General features: G+C 39.1%; 2 protein-coding genes across 3 annotated transcripts in view; one reads left to right on the top strand and one right to left on the bottom strand.

The window, feature by feature from the left end:
* Positions 1-11557, bottom strand: part of pkd1l3 (polycystic kidney disease 1-like 3) — a 15598-nt gene extending 4041 nt beyond the window's left edge. Inside the window, exons 1-19 of the mRNA XM_005937195.2 lie at positions 11183-11557; positions 9466-9555; positions 9342-9367; positions 9214-9247; positions 8968-9077; positions 8772-8834; positions 7964-8122; positions 7768-7874; positions 7565-7688; positions 7353-7475; positions 6117-6336; positions 5790-5971; positions 5456-5686; positions 5253-5354; positions 2291-2469; positions 1572-1718; positions 1284-1486; positions 500-687; positions 171-303 (exon numbers count right to left, since the gene is read on the bottom strand). Of these exons, the coding sequence (XP_005937257.1) occupies positions 171-303; positions 500-687; positions 1284-1486; positions 1572-1718; positions 2291-2469; positions 5253-5354; positions 5456-5686; positions 5790-5971; positions 6117-6336; positions 7353-7475; positions 7565-7688; positions 7768-7874; positions 7964-8122; positions 8772-8834; positions 8968-9077; positions 9214-9247; positions 9342-9367; positions 9466-9555; positions 11183-11513 (2752 nt within the window). The 5' untranslated portion in view covers positions 11514-11557. The remainder of the gene's footprint in view (positions 1-170; positions 304-499; positions 688-1283; positions 1487-1571; positions 1719-2290; positions 2470-5252; positions 5355-5455; positions 5687-5789; positions 5972-6116; positions 6337-7352; positions 7476-7564; positions 7689-7767; positions 7875-7963; positions 8123-8771; positions 8835-8967; positions 9078-9213; positions 9248-9341; positions 9368-9465; positions 9556-11182) is intronic.
* A 1674-nt stretch (positions 11558-13231) lies between these two features.
* dhodh (dihydroorotate dehydrogenase) lies at positions 13232-20643 on the top strand. 2 transcript variants are annotated; one of them, XM_005937194.3, is made up of 9 exons: positions 13232-13350; positions 13878-14090; positions 14173-14372; positions 16717-16799; positions 17130-17317; positions 18325-18438; positions 18787-18940; positions 19018-19177; positions 20150-20643. In XM_005937194.3, the coding sequence occupies exons 1-9, from the start codon at positions 13285-13287 to the stop codon at positions 20208-20210; spliced, it is 1239 nt and encodes a 412-aa protein (XP_005937256.1). In that variant the 5' UTR covers positions 13232-13284; the 3' UTR covers positions 20211-20643. The 2 variants fall into 2 exon arrangements, with proteins under 2 accessions (XP_005937256.1, XP_014193872.1); XM_014338386.2 differs by lacking the exon at positions 13232-13350 and adding an exon at positions 13362-13499.
* The last annotated feature ends 973 nt before the right edge of the window (positions 20644-21616 follow it).

The following is a 21616-nucleotide window of genomic DNA, read 5'->3' as shown; positions in this document are numbered from 1 at the left end:
TGGTTCAATGTGCCCCTTTTTAACTTTGAGCACCCGCCCCTTTAAACCTCTCTGCACGTCCCTGGTATGTTGCTTATGTGTATTCATGTTAATTTGAGTATATTATAAACATTTTATCTGTCTCTTTTTTCTTTCTTTTGCTGAGATTAAAGTGAATGAAATAAAACTACCTTGCATGTGCTGAATTAATTCATTCAACCTGTCCAAGGCTGAGAAGAGATCAACAACGGACTCCAGTCTGTGCATCTCTAACATCTTGTTTCTTGGGCTCTTGCTCGCCAAAGAAATGATCTGCTCTACATCCTGTTGCAGGGAAGAACAACAAGTACTAAATTATACATGAGCGGTGCACTGTTTCACTGCATAGATAAGTATGTAATAGTAAAGGAGAAACCAGAGCTACACGGACTATGACATGGACTATATTCAAAAAACATCTCAGGCTTGCAGGTTCTGTGATGAGTACGGGTCATCTGACAAATATAAACATGTAACGCACCCTCAGCACAGTCGGTATGTTGACTATGGGGGGTTTCACGTTCTCCTCAGGGTCAGCTTTTTTAGATTTTGGAACTATGCGAGGTTTGATGCTTCGAAAGATTGTGATGATGAGGATGTTGATTGGGAACATGAGGAGACCGCACTGCACGCCCACCATGAGGTCCTGCCAGGTCATCTTTATTGAACCTGGACAGACACAACAAAGGACACGGTGATGATGATGTGAAGCAACTAATACAGCTCCAGCTAATAACACCCAAATAAACAGCTGCAAACAGTAGTGCAATGTTTTACTGCAGGGTTCTTTCTCAGTTGATTTTAACAGAAAGCTGTGTGCGACTGTTTGCTCTCTGACCTCGTGGAATCAACTTTACATTATTTCAGTTTGAATATTGAATATCTATCCATACAATAGAAAGGTGTGACTAAAGGTCACATCAACAGAAGATCCAAGTGCAGAATGTAAAAACTCAATAACACGTAGATCTGCTAAGAAAGCAGCAGTTTTAACAGTGTTTGGCCAGGTGGAGTTAGTAAGGTTCTGAGTTTGGTGCACATCTGGATGCAAATGTGTTGTAGGTAATTATTAAGAACCAGTCATGTTCACCTTCGGCATGCAGCCTTGCTCCTAGATACAATCGCTTGTGAGCAGTAATCCTTATCCAAACACTGCTAATATTAGCACAAAGAGCAGGTTCCCCTCCTGAATTAAACTTTGTTGTTTGATGCTAAGAAACAGATGTAATCAGTAATCAAACAATAATCTAAGACTTTGTAATCACCAATTGAAAAGAGTACTGTTGAGTTTGGATCCACAGGGATGTTCCAGAAGGCGATGTTGATGGCCATGGTACAGAGCAGAAGGCACATGCAGCAAGAAACCCTCTGGGCACGTGTGAACGGGCTGCGTGAGGGAGGATCCACGATGGACACCCAGATGTGTTCGTCTCTAAAACCAGTCGATGTCCTGGTCTGGAAAATGTTCCTGAGAGAGGACGGAAAATAAATAATCACTTAATTTGAGCGATGTGATGAGCAATTTATTTTCAGCAGTGTAAAGGGACTCTAACCTGAAGCTGGCAACCTCGTTGACTTTTGCAGCATTGAAGGTTTTCTTGGTCATGCTGTCTCCGCGCTCAGAACTCAGCCAGCATTCACAAAAGAAGTGCCACATGTGTCGCGTTTGGAGGTCCTGTACAGTCATTTTGTTTATGTACCTTTAAAGAAAAAATATACAGAAATGAAAGATGACACGTTTAACATTTACCTAAGGAATTAAAATCATGGAAATAAAAAGCAACTTTGCAAACTAGAAGCACCAAAACAGAAAAAAAAGAATTCAGTTATTTAACTCGCCATACCATGTGAAAGAAACACACACCAGACGTCATTAGTAGAACCCAAATCTATATATTCATAGCCACACTGTAAATCATACCTTGCTTTATCATCTATTTTACTCTAAATAGAGTCACAGTTAACAAAATGAGCATTATATTGCATTAAAGGAGACTTGAAACGAATAAATAAACCCATCAGGAAGGTATTTAAAGGCATTTTAAGTACCTTAATGCACTAGTCCCTTTTGACTAGCCCCTTACCTGTATAATACCAAATCAATCCAAGTATAAAAAAAAACACACAGCTGTCTGTGTAGTATAGTAGTCTTTAAATAGTTGCCAACTTTTCAACACGTATGAGAGAAAACATTCTCATTTCTGATGAAAAGCACTTCATCCTGATCTGACGTAACGCCAAACGATCTACTTTTTGCTGCTCATGTCCTTACCACGATGGATGACCTCCAGAGTTGTCGTGCTGCAGCCTGATGGTCTGCACTTCACCCAGTGGGAAGGGTGTGGTCAGCACGAAATAATCAACAGATCCTCTCTCAAACACTGGCTTCTCTGGGTCTGTGAGAGTGTGTACGTTACTCTCTGCTTCTGAGCCAATCAGCTTCACTGTGACCTGCGGGAGAGCACAGCGTACCGGTGAAGTGACCCAGACTGTATATACAGGGAGTGCAGAATTATTAGGCAAATGAGTATTTTGTCCACATCATCCTCTTCATGCATGTTGTCTTACTGCAAGCTGTATAGGCTCGAAAGCCTACTACCAATTAAGCATATTAGGTGATGTGCGTCTCTGTAATGAGAAGGGGTGTGGTCTAATGACATCAACACCCTATATCAGGTGTGCATAATTATTAGGCAACGTCCTCGAACAATCAAGCGTTTCATTCAAAATAGTCAACAGGGTCCAAGAAGCGTGTGGAAAAACCAAGGCGCAAAATAACTGCCCATGAACTGAGAAAAGTCAAGCGTGCAGCTGCCAAGATGCCACTTGCCACCAGTTTGGCCATATTTCAGAGCTGCAACATCACTGGAGTGCCCAAAAGCACAAGGTGTGCAATACTCAGAGACATGGCCAAGGTAAGAAAGGCTGAAAGACGACCACCACTGAACAAGACACACAAGCTGAAACGTCAAGACTGGGCCAAGAAATATCTCAAGACTGGTTTTTCTAAGGTTTTATGGACTGATGAAATGAGAGTGAGTCTTGATGGGCCAGATGGATGGGCCCGTGGCTGGATTGGTAAAGGGCAGAGAGCTCCAGTCCGACTCAGACGCCAGCAAGGTGGAGGTGGAGTACTGGTTTGGGCTGGTATCATCAAAGATGAGCTTGTGGGGCCTTTTCGGGTTGAGGATGGAGTCAAGCTCAACTCCCAGTCCTACTGCCAGTTTCTGGAAGACACCTTCTTCAAGCAGTGGTACAGGAAGAAGTCTGCATCCTTCAAGAAAAACATGATTTTCATGCAGGACAATGCTCCATCACACGCGTCCAAGTACTCCACAGCGTGGCTGGCAAGAAAGGGTATAAAAGAAGAAAAACTAATGACATGGCCTCCTTGTTCACCTGATCTGAACCCCATTGAGAACCTGTGGTCCATCATCAAATGTGAGATTTACAAGGAGGGAAAACAGTACACCTCTCTGAACAGTGTCTGGGAGGCTGTGGTTGCTGCTGCACGCAATGTTGATGGTGAACAGATCAAAACACTGACAGAATCCATGGATGGCAGGCTTTTGAGTGTCCTTGCAAAGAAAGGTGGCTATATTGGTCGCTGATTTGTTTTTGTTTTGTTTTTGAATGTCAGAAATGTATATTTGTGAATGTGGAGATGTTATATTGGTTTCACTGGTAAAAATAAATAATTGAAATGGGTATATATTTGTTTTTTGTTAAGTTGCCTAATAATTATGCACAGTAATAGTCACCTGCACACACAGATATCCCCCTAAAATAGCTAAAACTAAAAACAAACTAAAAACTACTTCCAAAAACATTCAGCTTTGATATTAATGAGTTTTTTGGGTTCATTGAGAACATGGTTGTTGTTCAATAATAAAATTATTCCTCAAAAATACAACTTGCCTAATAATTCTGCACTCCCTGTACTTGAAGGACCGCACTATTTATGGCCTTGTGCAACAAACTGTGAAGACTTGACATAACCGGTGACCGAGGTTTCTAGAGTGATGTCATATGTAATTTCAAACCGGCTTCCATTAATTTAAACACCTTCCCTCTTCTTGTAGATATAATATTAGTGCTTGACAAAATAATGTTAGGAAAACACAAGTTAACAATATTCTTTGACATGTAGTCCTTAGGAATTTCTTTCATACTTCTTCATTTATAGTTATCATAGTATTGTTGTTATAGTGAGTGACTCTGTCAACCTATCCAGTAATCCAGTGTCAGTGGGAAGTTGTGAGTTGGCTGTAAAATAGTCTTATTCATTAAAGACAGGTATGTCATCCTGTCTGAAAACAACACTAAGATGCCTGTCTGAGCGTTGAATCGGGTTTGTTTTCTGTAATCATCTCTTATCCACAGTGATTGTGGTTTATAGTCTTCTACATGTAGTAAAATTTAAATGAGCCTATCCTTTAGGGAGGCGCCCATATTTACATAGTCCTTTTTCCGATGGCCGTGTTTGCTTCTTGTTTGCCTAAATGGAACTTTTTTTTCCTTTTTAACAAATATATTGACTTGTTTTAAATGTAAATGTTCTTTATCAACTAAATTCCCACTATAAACTGAACTGAATCCACTGCCTGTCTGTAAGGTAGTGATTGTCAGTGCTGCATGATACTGCAAATTTTGGTATCAATCTGATACCGTGTAAATACAGGGCCAGTATTGTGAAGATCGACACTTTGCAGGGGAAAGCAATGGGTCATGATGTATCAGATGAGTCATCATCAATTTGCAAATTCTAAACACATTTTAATAACCACTAAAAACTGTGATTTGTACTTTTCACAAAACTTAGTTAATGCAACAAAGCAACGCTTCTCAGCTTTTTGTGTATTTTGAAACTGCGACCTGGAATGTTGATGTGTTTCTAAAGCTATATTGTGCCATCAGCTACAAATAAAGACGTGACCATCAACACGAAAGGCTTCAGAGATTTTTAATAGAGCATGTTTGAGGTATATTTTTCATTAAAAGAATATTTAACACAGTTCAGTGGACTACATACTGAACTTAGAGGATACAAGCAAAGCATCAATCCTATTGTGATAGTATCAATAATACTAATACCAGCACTGGTATTAGTATTATTGATACTAAGCGCCTTGAGATGACTGTTGTTGTGATTTGGAACTATATAAATAAAACTGAGTTGAAATGATATTTTGATTGATCTGCCCATCTCTGCTGTCAGTGGAAAAAAGACTTACATTGGCACTGGTCCCAGCATTTCTGCGGCGTCCAGTTTGGATGCCGATCAGGTAGCTGTACTGTGCAGCTGGGTGATTGTCCTCCAAGAGTGTCATCTTTCTCTGATGGTTCAAAAACGTACAACATTGTGATGTTAAATAACATGAAAATATACGTGCAAAAAAAGGCTGGATTTATGAAAACTGGCGAGAGACAGGCTGACCCTTGTGCGTGCCCTCCGGTCAGCATAGCAGGCCCACAGCAGTGTCATCAGGTAGAGTCCGAAAAATGCACACAGCAGGGCCAGCACCACATAGTTCTGATTCACAGTGGCAAACAGCTCCGCAGTGCGGGATATGTCGACGTAGTTTGGCATCACAAAGAAGGAGCTCCCAAAGATAGTGAGGTGATTACAGAGACACTGCGTTCGTTGCGGAGTGCTTTCTTTCCCCACCTGAGGAAAAACACAACACATGACTGACTGGTACTCACCTATGCTAGAATATTATAGTGCATGCAGAGCCAAATGATCAGATTTTATCCAGGGGAAAACATACCATACAGCCTTCAGTGCTCCATTCCTTTGCGTCTGTGTTCCAGTACAGGCACTTGCTCGTAAAAGTGGTGATCTTCAGGTTCATGTCTGGCTGCCATTCAGAATCAGAAACTCTTGTATCAATATACCAAATCCCAGGAGTCTTTTGTAACATCTCTGGTGTTATCATCCAGCGAAATCCCTCTAAAGCAAAAAAGCAAAACCCCCCGAAAACAAAACTTAAATATACTGCATAAATAAGTGTTTTTGCTATGATCAGTACATATAAATAATACCAGAGCGAGGTGTGGCCATTCTAGTGACCTAATTTGACTTTGCTGACAGCTACCTGTGCGGTTCAGTACAGTTCTGTTGCTGTAGTTTGTGTTATTAGGAGGCAACCCATGAGACAAGAGGAGAACCAGTGACACATTCACATTGGGCTCCACGCCGAAGAAGATCGTCACATTAGGGTCTGAGACATTGAGTGTAGTCACCGATTTTGAGTTTTTCTCTAACACGACAGTAGTGTTGATCAGAGCTGCAGCATTTGGACGAGCCAAAAAGATCTGGTGAAAGGAAGGAAAGAATTTGTGGCATGAAGAAAAACATCTTATTCAGTCTGTGTGCTGAAAAACAGGTTTTAAAATTAAATATTCAGATGTTTTTGTTTTAAAGCAAGCTTCCTAGTATTAACCGACCCATCTTGATTCATATTTAATCGGTTATTTACTAGTTACATATTAGAAACGATTAAAACTATAAACCAGGCATCACTGAAAGCTTTACTGTACTTACACCTCCATTCTTCTAACTGTAGCTACACTAAGAATGTAAAAGTCACCTCCTGTGACAACTGACATTTGAAACAATTAGCAAATGAAGGAACTGCTGGTATTCCTTATGCAAAAATTAAATAAAACAAAAAAGTAAAACTATGACCTTATATCATGTTATTTTAGTAAAGATAATTGACACTAATCACGATGTTTAAACAGTTAATTATTAACGTCATGTTATTGATACATACGCATATAATTGATCTCATCTAAGTAATTGTGCCTTTGTGCTTCCAGTAGGTTATTGCGCACTTTCATACCTCCCAGTACTGATATTTTCAAAACTGACAATAAAACAAGATTTGCGATTAGATTTTTTTTCTTAATTTTTCTATAGCTGTGATGTCACTTTTGTAATTGCGTTGGGTGTGTTGACTGTGCGGAGAAATTTGATATTGGCAGGTGTGTTGGCAAAGAGGAGTTCAGGAAGACAGCATGTTTGGAGTACACTGAGGATGAAGGCTTGAAAAACAGTATGTAAGTTAAATGACTAAACATTATGAATTTTTGGACTTTGTATGTGATTATCTTGAACAGTTTTTATGTTGTTTGTATTGTTTTGTGGCTTCATTGTCTGCGTAAGCATCTCAGCATGTTTATTATGTTTTGTCTAATTGTGTATTTATTTTTGTTTTTCTGTCTTTTTCTACTACAACTGCAAGACACTGCAAAGTCAAAATGTCCACTGTATAATGAATAATGTCGACTGAGCTGTTCTCATACAGTAAGCAGTAAGTTGGCTGTACCTCCACCATCTCTGTCAGGTTTGCCACCTTAATGTCCTGCGTTCCATCACTAAGTGAAAGGCTGCACACACTCCCTGTTATGTTGTCTTCAGATGGATAGGGATTTTCATTGAACGTAGTCATCTAATAGTGACAAATGCTCAGTTAAACAGGCTGTGGATGTCAGCAAAGATAAAAACACTAATGATGATAACACACACACAGACTCAGACCTGAGAGATGATGTTGTTGTACTTATTAAGCACTGGTCCAAGCACTGAATTTGAAGGGAGCTTAGCGAAATTGCCAACTTTTTCTGAACCCAGCACTGAATTGCCAATGTCAGCAGGTTTTTGTCTGATGGAGGGGGAAATTAATTTTATATGTAAAAGTTTTTAAAGCAGAGGCAAGTGACATTTTAAAGCAAAATACCCACGTTTTCTGATAAATGATGCCCATTGGGTATTGCATGACAAATTCGTTCTCTCCTGATAGCAGGTTAGCAACTTTCACAAAAATCTTAAAGACATCTTCAAACAAATCCTGGGGAAGAAAAAACATCATTCCAGTGTGAGAGCTGAAACAATAACAGAGACATTTATGTTGCTGGTGATGTAGTTACGTGAACTTACTTTAGGGTTTGGGTTGTTTTTAAGATCGCAGTTTTTCAGTGACAGACTCAGGATGGCACTGCTGCAGTTGAGGATGCGATTGAGTGTCTCGGTGTTGTTCAAAGCAAATGAGACGTTCAGTAACTCAACACTTTTCAACAAATTACTCACGAATGCTTTCTTTTGGAAGAAAAAGGAGGGAGAATTTAGCACAGCATGAATATAAAAACATGAGAATAAAACAGTAATGATGACAATATGGGCATATCAATGGAAATGTAGCAGCTCACAGAGCTGGAGGGAATTTGGGTGGAAAAACCTGATAAGATATTTTATTACACCTCACCAAAAATCTCACTATGAAGGTAACCCTCCCGCTTGCTGGAGAAATTGTGGAACTACAAATGCAAATCACTATCATATTTTCTGGGACTGTCATGTTATTAAAACTTATTGGAAGGGAATACATGCAGCAATACAAGAGACATTTGGAAGATATTTACCTTTGAAGACTAGAGGAAATATAAGTTATATTAATGGAAACAGAAACACACTCCCTACATGCCTTTTTTTTCCTTTGTATTTTTTATTTATTTTTCTGTTTTGCTTCTTTTTCTTTTTTTTTCTTTTCTTTCTTCTTCTTTCATTCTTTTTGTATCGATATTTTAGTTGTTTAAATACAGAAAAAGGGAGGAGGATGTAGTAACAAATTGCTAAAGTTGATGGTATTGTACAGTGATTCCTAAATGTCAATTAAAAAAAATAACAGTACAAAACTAAAAACAGTAATGATGAAAGTGTTCTTGCTTTCCTAAATAAAGGTACCCACCCCGTTGCTATTTGTCGGTTCCCCTGGTGTCACGTCCATCGTATTTAGTACTCTGTCTGCATCCTGTCTCAGAAACAAGGGACAGCTTTTAACTCTGGGGTGCTTTTTTATAAAAAAAATAATAAATTTGCAATTCAAAGCTCCTCATAATTTATAAAAAAAAAAAAATGTTGATATGTAAAATGATTTGTCTCACCTTGAGAAATATGTTAATGTTTGAGGTTTTCAAAGCTTTTTCAAGGATTGTTTGGATTGTTGGATCGTCAAGGTTTGGAATTAAATCTGAAAGTAGAGCCCTTTTGTGCCCTGGAATCAAAGAGTATGTGATGTTTAACAAGGTCCAGTAAAAAAAAGAAAAGGGAAAAAAAAGTGATACAACACTAGATTTATGTCATTTAGGGTGTTGAATAAGAAGACACAAATAAAGTGCATTCTAACTTACGAAGTTTGGTTGCATGGCTGGAAATTTCGGTACACTACAAAGAAAACATGAACAAGGTGGACAATATGAAAGCTGAGTCTTGGAGGCTTGCATGGCTTATTACTGCCTGTGAAATTTATTTGTCTTACCTTTGTGTTTGAGGGAGACTGTAAACCTTTAAAACACAAAGTTATGTTATGAATGAAAGAGCACAAATGAAGAATGAAAACAAATCTGGTTAGGTTAAAGCTCGGATCAGAAAGCTTCACGTACTGTGGGTGCAGAGGAAGCCTCTTTTCTTTTTACAGTCAGACGTTACGAGCTGGAGAGGATTCAGCTTCATGTATGTGCATGAGGTGTTTTCTGTTGAAAAGAAATGGCATTAGGAAAGGTTAGTTTTTGAGACAAAGGTTTAACAACGAGACAACAACTAACAGGGCTGCAACTGTCAATACACGGTTAATTATTTACAAATCAATAATCTATAGGTAAAATGTAAACAGATGATCCCAGAAGCCACATAAAGCCATGTGTAAAGTCTTCTCATTTCTTGCTTTATGTAATTAAAAACACACATTTGAATGATCATAACACAGGTGGATGGAGCAGATTTTCCTTTTTGATCCTGGTAGTGTTGTGGGAATCTTGTGAGGCAAACATCTCATCGTAGAGATAATCCTTCAGGTACGGAAACTTATTTCTGCCACCATAAGTTAAAGTTTTGTATTATTATCTAAACATTTTGACCTAATAACTTGAAATTTCAAGCTGTTTTCTCAACGCTTGAGAAACACAAAAAGTTTTCTTTGTTACAGATGTGGAAAGAAATTTCCATATTCTGGAGACATGGGTGTAAAGCATAAAATATATAATCAAGGAGAAGAGTTATCAGCACAGGTGTTCATTTAGTTTTGAAGGATTTCATTGCACAGAGATTTCCTTATACCTTCATTCCTTGTCTACATCTACTTTCACTTCTAGACAAGAGAATATGCGCTCTCCCACAGCTGGACAATATGCAACCAGGCTATCCTCGAACCCTCTGCTGAAGACCTGCGGTTAGCTCATCGAGCTTTATTCAGGCTCTACCAAGCCTGACTCGTCTCACCCTCCAAAGCAGGCCTCGCATAAAGACGCAAAGTAAAAAAATCTTAATCCCTCACAGCAAATAGTGTTGGAAATCTTATTGGGTAATTTATTTATTGTGATCTGCAAGTTTGTCTTATTTTATGACATGAATCTTCTTTAAAAAGCAAAGCAAAACAAAAACAAAACAAAGCATTTACACACCCAAGGGAACATATTCAAAAATATTTAAATTCAATTGCTGCTGGTGACATGACAAAAATTCAAATGAAACCCAGCCTTTTCTCAGCACACAAACGTCATCAACCTCTCTTACGTTTATGTCAATTTATTGTAATGTATAATTATTTCTTCTTAACGATATAGTGACCTGAACTTACTTGCAGGTCCTGGTTGATTTGAAAATGGCAGTATTTCAGTGAGAGACTCATGATGACACTGCCACAGTTAGTGAAGAGATTTGAGGGTTGTTTAAAGCAAACAAGACATTCAGTCTCTTTTTTAAGATTATTTTTATGGCATTTTGATTTTTTAGATAGTGGAGCAGTGAAGACAGACAGGGAAGTTGAGTGAGAGAGAGAAGGACTTACTTGCTCACACAGTGGGCTAAACTGACAATCGGCATTCAGTATCTTATTGCTTGCCAACAAAACTATTGTGATTAAACCATTAGCAACCCTGCCCCCCCCCAAAAAAACAAAAAAACAAAAAAACAAAAACCCAAAGCACTGGTGATTGATCAATTCAAACAGACAATTATTACTTTTTTCTTTTCTTTTTTCCCAACGTCTGTCAGACATGCCTTCACTTGAAAACTCACAGGCCACAAAAGCACAATAACCTGTGCAACAGAAAATAAAATTACGGCACCAAAATGCATGTTGTGTTTGTGTATTTTACTTACTATCGGTGGATTTCCAGTTATCCTCTCCAACTGTCTTTTCAAGCCACCATGTGTGATTGAAGTTGGTGTTCCAGTCTTGAGTTATGTTGTCCAAGAAGATTTTGGTTGGGTTGTTCATCACCTTCAGGAGCTCTCCTCCTTGCTTTTCACAGCTGCTCCTAGCCTGGGAATAGGTTTTCGGTTCTCCAACAAACTCGAAACATACATTTCTGAAAACAAATTCACAGTTTGCCGTGAAGTTGTTTCCTGGACAGTTCTCGGTTCTTTCAGCTACACACAGAAATCCAGCTGAAATCCACACAAAGACAGCTGTCCGGAGTACCGTATCCATTGTTATTGTTCTGTGGAGAGCACGAGCGCTTAGTGCTGCTCGAACTGTGGCTGGAACAGATACTGAGCAAGGTCACTTCAATCCATCACATGAAAATCAGAGAGCTTTCTCCAGAGAAACCCTGCATATGTTCTTAATACATTAGGAAAATCACCCGAGACACTCAAACAAGATGCAAACTGAAGGAATCACTCGGTGTCATTAAAGGCCAGTCAGGCTGACCTTCTAAGAGTAAGGACAATTCCATTGTTTGATTTGCAGTTAACAGTAAAAACACTTTATTCCATTACAATGACATTTTTCCCCCAAAATAATTCTTGAATCAACACTTGCCTGTCTTCGTGTTGACTTTTTGTGAGAAGCATCTTCTTATTAGTCGTTTGCATTTTCTTTTCTTTCTTTGTCTTCTTTTTGCTTTAGCTGTCCATTGTTATGATCCCTGTAGTCTACTGTTGTTCAGTATTACCCTGTTGTTATCAGAAGTTATGAAGTTTCATTGTCATATGCACAGTGGAGATAAACACAATGGTTTACAATGTACAGTGAAATTCTTATTTTGTCAGTCTCCCTTCACACAAAACAATTATAGCATTCTAATAAAATAACAATAAAGATACAAGAAATTTACAAAGGAAAGCATAAGTAATAAATATGCAAAAAAAATTGAGTTTAAAGAAATGCCTTGAGCTAGTCTGGAAATATATCTGTCCCAGCAACAGCAGAATATAATAATTACAGTAGCAGTGAACAGTAGTGATGGGGTGGGAGAGGGTTGTGCTGACATATTCAGGAGTCTGATGGCCTGTGGATAGAAGTGAGAGTCTTTTAATCATTCATTTCAGCCTTCTGTACAGTTTACCTGAGGGGAAATGTGTGAACAGGCTGTGTTGTGGGTTAGTATTGTCTTAACAACCCTGCTACTGTAAAGTGATGTACTGTGCAGTTTTTTACCACATGCTTTCCTGAACAGTGTACATCTGTAGAAGTTCCTGAGGACTTTGTGCAATTTTTTGTGTTTTTTTCAGTGGAAAAAAAATCACACTGACAAAAACTGTATGTATCAAATATGATACACTAGGGGTTAAGAGGTTAATACTTAATCAGGTCTCTCTTCTTAAATTCCCTGCCTATTCCCTGTCTAAGGCATTATAGTTAACTAATACTAAACTAAAAAAATTACTTAATTAAATAAAAATAAAAATTAGACTTTTGAAAAAAATATATAAAATCGAAAGAGTTTGATGAATTTGGAAAACTAAAATTCAATTCAATTAAATTAAAATGAGGAAATATCCTGAGTTTTATTTCATGTTAGTCTGGTATTAATTTTATTACAGTACACCTAATGAGGCTTTGATGAGCATGTTTATTAAGACAACAGACTTGAACTACTTTCAAGAAGTTCTGTGTTTTTATTGTACTGCTTTTCCTAAATCTTGTCCCCAACATATGCTCTCCATACAATAATAAAGCAAAAAATTAAATAAGATTAAAAAAATAATACTAAACTTTTTCACAACAATAAAAACTAAACTGAAATGAGAAAATCCACTCTGGAAACCAACTGACACTAGACTGAATAAAAAAATAGTGGCTATTAAAAAAATAATTACAAAATAAAACCTTTATTAAATCTAATACACACATACGCATGTAATGCACGTGAACTTTAATCACCCGTGGTATCTGAGAATGTCACTGTCCGCCCGCCCACGATTGAAATATCGCGAGATGATGTGCCGGAAGCTAACACCGCGTGGGTTTGTGTAACATGTTAGGAAATACATTCAATGCCCTTTATTGCGAAGGCAAAACTGCGTCTATGGCGGGATTGAAGGTAACGTCAGAGACCGTGGACAACAGAGTTTGTCTGGCAGGGTTTCAGCGTCGCAGCGATACTTGTGCTCCTGTTTGCTAGCTCGTTTTCTCTGCCTGAAAGTAATATTACTGTAAAACACTCCAGGTCGTCTCTTCTCGTTTTACTGGGTAAACACAGGCATGCAATGAATGAGTTGTTATTGGGTTTATTTGCATTTACTCTAAGAAAGCTAAACAAAGTCTGCTGTTTAAGTTTTTTAATGCGTATCTTGCATCTACTACTGACAGGGACCAAACCTGACCTCAAAAAGTAAAACGAATTATTATTATTATTTTCTTTTACTAATAATACTTTATTTTTTGTCCATTTGAAATGCATTTTCGTATTAAAACACACATGAGTGAGGTATGTGTTTGATACCACACATACTTTTATTTGTATTGTGTCTGTTTATTCAACCCCAGATTGTGTCATTGTAAACAGAGTGAGTAGTCGTATTGAACTCTTAGCAGTCTGGTCACATGATGTTTATCACCGTTCAACAGAAAAAGTTAAAAGACGCCGTGAAGGTCATCAGCTCAGGTAGCCTCCTGTTCGCTTCCTACCTCACTGTGACTGGAGATGAGCGTTTCTATGCCAACCAGCTAATGCCCCTGCTGCAGAGGATTGTGGGGCCTGAGACAGCCCATGTGCTGGCAGTGAAGATGATAGGTTTGGGTCTGGTACCTCTGAACCGTTACCAGGACCCTGCGTCATTGGTAAGCATGTCACAGGGCTGTCTCCTCAGTGGGTTGCATGCACTTCTGGACTTCTCTAAGGGTTTGTTCTGTTTGTCTGCAGGAAGTCAACGTCCTTGGATTAAAGTTCAAAAACCCGATTGGGATTGCGGCCGGCTTCGACAAGCACGGAGAAGCCGTTGATGGCTTGTACAAACTGGGCTTTGGCTTTGTTGAGGTGGGGACAGTTACTCCCAAACCTCAGGAGGGGAACCCGAAGCCACGCGTGTTTCGCCTCACTGCAGATAATGCAATAATCAACAGGTGAGGTTGGAAGTGCTGCACCACAGTTGGTGCTTTAAAAGGCCTGTTTTATGTCTTTAGGTTGACATACTTAGCTGAAAGTAAAAAGTGATGGCTCATGGTTCTGTGTGTGTTTTATGTCTAATAACCTTATCTTTAGTTGTAAATAGTCTGTAATCGACAGGATTTATGAAGGAGTTTTACAATTTTCACATTTTCTCATGGCTCTGCATTGTTATATGTACTCTATAATCACTTCACTCCTTAAAATATTGGTCAGCAAATAAGGCCAGCATGGTGGCGCGATGGTTATTCTAAATCGCCCATAACTGCAAATGGTAGTCTGTCTCTTTGTGTTAGGCTTCTGACAGACTACCAGTCTGTCCAGGGTACACCCCGCCTTTTGCTCTATGGGAATTTGGATTGGCACCAGTCCCCCAACAATGTGGATTTGGATAGGTGGAAGAAAACGGATGGATGAATATCTTTGTAGAACTGTTAAGTTCGTTAAGTTCTATTTGTTGTCATTCCTGATGCCCTTTTGGCTGGATTGCTCTTGAAAAAGAGATTTTAAATCTCAGTGAAACTTAATAAATAAAGAATATATTAAATCTCTTTGCCGAGCACTGATCGCAGCTTTTATCTTTAGACAGAAATGTCCTTTGTTGTTCAAAATGACAACATGTCGTTCATGAGCGACATGAGAGATCATTTGCAACTGTTTAAACACAGACAACACTGCCACTGAGGGTGTGGACAGTATTCTCCTGAATGGTAGGTGTCGTAAATTGTCCAAAACCCCAGCATCAGTGTTGGTGTGTGACGTCACTTTTGGCGTGTGCCTACGACAATGATGACGACAACAGGTGTTGTGTTTTTGATGCTGTTTTTGGCCAGTCGTGTACCTCACCACAGCCATGTCGAAGACACGAGTGTATGCTCATGTTGGTTTTTACCGTCATGTCAGTGAGTTTCCCAAATTATTCAGAGGGCAATGATGCAACAGCTAGGAAAGAGAAAATCTTTTCTCTGCTTTTTTGACTTACATTAGTGCTGATGCTGAGGTTTTGTCTGTGTAGTGACACCTGTCATTCAGGACGATACAGCAGCAAGTATAGGACACTCAGCGCCAATATAAATAATATCACTGGCTTGTAAGTAACCTGTCGAACTCTTATGTAAATGCACATCACACTGACATCAGAGGTGGGAAGTAACAAAGTGCAAATACTTAAGTAGAATTTTCAGGTACCTGTACTGTACTTGAGTATTTATTTTTCAGACAACTTACAGCTTATGTGTAATTTGAATCACATATTGGATCTGTATTTGATGTGTTTTGCAGTAATTTGGTGAATTAAAGGTCTGTGTTGGACTGGGCCACAGTGGTGCTCATGCTCACATTTAGGTTACATAGCAGAGATTAAATTGCATTTACAATGAGGATACTTACATTAATTCACTGAATGAATTAAGTGAAGAAAGTCTGTACTTTTGCCACATCTGCTGTTCATATCCTTTAGTGCAGCGGTCCCCAACCTTTTTTGCGCCACAGACCAGTTTATGCCCGACAATTTTTTCACGGACCGGCCTTTAAGGTGTCTCGGATAAATACAACAAAATAAAACTAGTACCAGTACCGAAAAAAAGAAGATTTATTCATAACACATGTGAAAAGACCCAGGAAAACCGAGTTAACAATAAAAACGATAACAAAATAATGCTGAAAACCGATAAAAACCCTGAAAACCATACATTTCACACCTGAGCCTCAACTCTCGTGCCCCGGTGCCAAACGACTCACGGACCGGTACCGGTCCGAGGCCCGGGGGTTGAGGACCGCTGCTTTAGTGCATTTGCCAGCCTAATCCGGAAGCAGAGGATGTTTGCTTGTAGAAAATACTAGAAAGGTAGAATGATGTCAAAAAGTAAGCCAGATATTAGTTATACTGATACTTGCGCTGGATGTTTGCAGGTCTGAGCATATACAACAAACAAGCATTAGTAATTCATCACTGGATTTTTTTGCATTAAATTACATGTTTCTGAGATGATTATAGGTTTTTCTTACATAGGTAGAGATTTCATGCACTCATGATTTCAAAGATGTTTAATATGATGTTGAAACGTCAAAGGTCAGCTTGACTGTCACATTATCACGTCCTGTACAAAATTACGTGCCATAACAAACCTATAGTTTTTTGACTGTATGTGACATTTGGTCAGTTAATTACATTCTTTACTAAACACCTCAAAAAACTTAATTTGGGCCTTAGAGGGTTAAGCTTCAGTTTGTCTGTTGGTACGTGCATAGAGTTTAAGCCAGTGTTTTAACAGGGTTTTTTTTTACCCCCTCTGTGTGTAGATATGGATTCAACAGCTGTGGTCTGGCAGAAGTACACACGAGGCTGAAGGCCAGAGAAGAAACGCAGCAAGGGCGAAGTAAAGGTTAGCAGATTCTCTTTGTATTCTCTGAAGTACTGTAAATGTGGCACCAGAGATTACATAGTTCACTTTCATTTAGATCTTACATACTTTTGTTTTTTTGGTGGCTTGAGATGTGGGATGTCAGCAGTAAATTATGTATAAGGTTAAATATGTTTTTAATGATCTTGACCTTTCCTCATCTTGTATTTTAATCACGCCTGCATACTTACTTAAATCTCATTTAGCGCGTCAGCAGCTTGTGCCCCAGTTGAGTCATGTGCCTGATGATGCAACCTGTGTCTGTGTTTTCTGAACTTTCCTGTTTGTGTGTGTGTGCATGTTTGTTTATAGCTGGCCTTCCCCTCGGCATCAACCTGGGGAAGAACAAGCTGTCACAGGATGCGGGGACAGATTATCTGGAGGGCGTGAAAGTGCTGGGCCCGCTGGCCGACTACCTGGTGGTCAACGTTAGCAGCCCTAATACACCAGGTCTCCGGGATCTACAGGGCAAGGCTGAGCTTCGCCAGCTTCTGCACACAGTAGGACTACAGAAATGATAATTTAATTGCAAACACTGAGAAGCACAAACAAATCCTCACTGGCATATTGGTGCAGTGATTAATGGACGCATGCCATGTAATACAGTTTATAAGACAATAACATTTCTAAGAAGCAGTTCTAACAAGCCTGAAGTTGATAATTTGGTATGATCACCTCTATTCTTCAACATAACCTGTCTATCTTTACTAACCTGTAGACTACACTCTTGAAAAGTGACGATGAGGATACTATTCAAGGCTGAAGTTATAATCCACAACCTCACTGCTAGATGCCACTAGGTCATATGTGTTGCTCTTTTGACGTAACAGTTTGTAGTTTTTTGTAACTTGAACACAAAATGCTTTGAATCTGACCTGTAGCCATGTGCTAATTTTGCCTTTGTGTACTGAAAAATGGCTTCAACAGTGATTTGTTCAGCTGATGTTTGTATAATCGATAGTATTTCTCCCGTGTTGGTTTTGCTTTAACTTCTACAGCTTCCCCAGCTGTAGTATTCCCCCCCACACCCACCACCATCCTCCTCCACCCCCACCCCTCCAGTGAGAAGCAAATGTTGTTTTCCCTTGCAGCAAAAGGGGAAAATAAGTCAAGGACAGGGTTAATGAATGTCACAGAACTGCGACATCTGTGATAAAAGCTTCATGCCCCATCAGCACCTAATTTGAGTACTCATTGGCTTCACTGGTTCAGATTGGGTAGTGATGGGTAATAATGGAATTTTAAAAAAGGCATTTTTATAAACTCCCCGTTAGGTTGACTGAAAACAGTTAGAAAGGCATTCAAGTGGATTTGATGGGTATATGTTAGGTAGTCAATGTAATAAAATCTGTAGCTCCAAAGTCTCTTTTCTGTACATCAGTTCTTGAACCATAGGCTGTATTTTTAGCCCTTCCTATTTCCAAGGCTTTAGATCTTATGCCACAATAAACCATCTTTCTAACTAGTCTCTCTAACCCATCACCTGACACTTGCACTATCTGCTCAGGTGCAGAAGGAACGTGATGCCCTGCAGGAACAGCGTAAACCTCCCATCCTGGTGAAGATTGCTCCTGACCTGACTGCCCAAGACAAACAAGACATTGCTGATGTCATCACTGAGGTGGGAATCATTGTTATGTCTAAAGTAAAACATGCTTTATCTAAAAACTAAAAAAAAAAACAGCCTTAACTCTGCGTAAAGCTTCACATGGCTCCCTTCCTCCTCTGTGCTCGGGTAACCTTGTCACTACTTCAGTAGGTTTTTGTGCTCATTGGAGCGGTGAGGAGTTGCACTTTAGTAAATGTGACATTGAGGACGGAACAGAAAGCGAATCACACTTTGTCTCTTTCTTTGTCACTGAGTATTTCACATCAGAGGTCACTCGCATACATACATCAGTTCTGCTGCTGTAGGTGCCGCCACCTGTGACACCTACTTTCTATCTCCGCTTATGCTCTGTGTTTCCAGCTGGGAGTGGATGGTTTAATGGTGTCTAACACCACTGTGTCAAGGCCAGAGACACTTCAGGACCCAAATAAGTCTGAGGTTGGAGGGCTGAGTGGAGAACCTCTCAGAGACCTCTCTACTACAACTGTCAGAGAGATGTACAACCTCACCAAAGGTACGGAGTTATGTCCGTCTCCCTCAGTATCGACGGTGCATATAAAGTAAATTTCCTGTATGTTGTTATTATTGTAGGTAAAATACCAATTATTGGGATTGGCGGTGTTGCTAGTGGGCAGGATGCAATGGATAAGATCCGTGCTGGTGCATCATTGGTTCAGCTCTACACTGCTTTGACCTATCAGGGTCCACCTGTAGTGATAAAGATAAAGCGAGAACTGGAACAGCTTCTTAAGTGAGTATGAAAATAACCATTAAGGCCGAGTTCTCAAGTGAAAGGTTTAAGAATTTTTCTGGTGTTTTTAATAGTTTATTTTAAGAGTTGTTCTTGTTTAGGACACATTTTTCTTAGAACTATTGGATGTTGTTCCTACTGTTTATAAATTTTAATTTTAGTGTAGGGACACAAGAATTGTGACTTTCTGGGCTGATATGCAAGCTTGTAGAAACAGAATAGAGGCTTTAAGTACAACTTCACTTAGTTTGAAGGTTAAAAAGTTAAAGTTAGAGGGAAAAATAAAAAATCTGAAGATGTTAAAGCTCCAGAAATGGTTGTAGTATGAAGAAACACAAACTTGTGTGTTCTGTATTAACACCAATGAAGATTGTATTCATACTATAAGTTTTGCTGAAGGTTTAAACTCTTTAGCCAATATCCATGTTGAAATAAGAGTTTGGCGATACTTTATCGTTCACTCCTCCCTGTGTGTTTTAAAACCTCTTCATCCCCCCCCCCCTTTTTTTTTTAAAGCCAGTGTAAAGGTGTGTTAACATGATAACAGACATACAGCAGCCAGTAGATGACATCTTTTTTTGCCCACTAACTACTCTACTATCGGTCAGCCAGGCTGATGTGATATACCGATATTTAGCTGCTAGGTTGGAGGATCCTTATTTATATATGATTGTTTAAAGTCTGAGACAGCAGCAATCACCAGCCCCCAAAAACTTCCCTTTCATTGCATTTTCAGAAGAACTTTCGTACATACATACAGCAACCATTTAACCAGACTGTATCACTCCTCAGTTTAATCAGTACCTTTGTTGGCACACCTCAGCAAGGCATGAAACAGCTGTGCCTAAAATCGTATCAAATAAGTTATTACGGGATACAAATTTGGAGCATGGGCTTCCATCAGTTTATTTCGGTCCTTTTGCTTCTCGGGACAAATACTTATAACCTACGCTGCTGTGTCTGCTTCCACAGAGATCAGGGTTTCAGCAGTGTGTCCGAGGCAGTTGGAGCTGATCACAGGCAGAGCAGATGAGTCAACTCCTAAGCAGAGCCCACATCGGGAGATGAGGGATTGCTAACGTAGCTAGCCGTGGCTCCTGAACTGGGGTGAATCCGGAGTATTTATTATCCGTCCATCTTAATTTCCAGGGTGGAGTACACATTATGGTCTGAAATCACAGTAAAAACCAGTAAGTGAGTAATGATCAGTGTTTTATGTTGTCGTAAGTATTAAGAACCTGAGATCTGTACCTTGATTTCAGACATTCAGACTTTGTTACAGTGTAACAGCAGTTGGTCTTTCTCACATGCAGGCCTAAACCTTTCAAGCCCCACAACTGATTTTTAATGATGCAAACTTTTCTTCAGTGTGAAGAAAATCATTGTTTGTGATGCAGAGTATATGACCTTGAAACATATTTGTAATGGTATTGTGTGAAAATAAAATCAAAGACTTTAAAGGCTCAGATACCGTCAAGTCATTTATTTTGCTGTGAAACATCACAGGAGCATCCTTGAAGGACTTGAACTGTTTCATGGTGGAGCTTCAAGTTACAAAGAAGAATGCCCTGAACCTGACAACATGCACCAAGTAAAACGGATAGTTTTGTTATTCATTTCCCTGCTCAGAGAATGTCGTGATTTTACTTCTAAGGGCAAAACTAAAATATTCAGTAACAAATGAGCCACAAAGGCCAGTATTCAGGAATTGCTGGGCTGATAAATTTTCAGAGCGCTTGTTTTGTTCTGGTGTATTCTGAATATGTGCTTTGAAACGTTTGCAGGTGACGCATTAGAAAGATTCTAGACTTATTTCTGATTCAGTGTGTAAAACGTAACTTTTTCACTTCAAAGATCAAAACCCAACTTGTGTTCTGAAAGGTAACCACTACTGAAAGCCATGTTTATCACTATCCAGAGGATCCAATAAGCTGAATGTGTTGACTTCTCATGCTAACAAAAATGAAGTTTTACGTCATCTTAGAATCTGTTTTCAGTGCTGTGATGCTCCTCAAAGAATAAACATCTTTCAGTTTCCTTTAGTCAAAGTCAACTTTATTGTCAATTCTGCCACATGTACAGGACATACAGAGAATAGAAACTACGTTACTCTCAATCCCTAGATAAAATAGCAAATGAACATTTAAATATAAGAGTGATTAAAAAATGTTTAACAGCCTGCCTTTAGCCTTCAAGTAGATTAAATACATCACTACATTTTGCATTTGGTCAGATCACTTGGTGCTAAAGAAGATGTTGAAATGGAAATAAAAGAAACACGATTTTCCCCAAAAGTACATTCTGTGCTTACTGTGCTTATTTATTTCATTTTTATGTCAATTTAAGATCTCAATAGCTGTAAAGTGTGTGTGTGTGTGTGTGTGTGTGTGTGTGTGTGTGTGTGGGTGTGTGTGTGTGTGTGTGTGTGTGAATGAGAGC

The sequence above is a fragment of the Haplochromis burtoni genome, unplaced genomic scaffold, assembly GCF_018398535.1.
Source record: "Haplochromis burtoni strain Fernald_Lab_line unplaced genomic scaffold, NCSU_Asbu1 Contig_59, whole genome shotgun sequence".
NCBI classification, from domain to species: Eukaryota; Metazoa; Chordata; class Actinopteri; order Cichliformes; family Cichlidae; genus Haplochromis; species Haplochromis burtoni.
The sequence above is the reverse complement of the archived record's forward strand: the minus strand, read 5'-3'. Positions and strand labels throughout refer to the sequence as shown.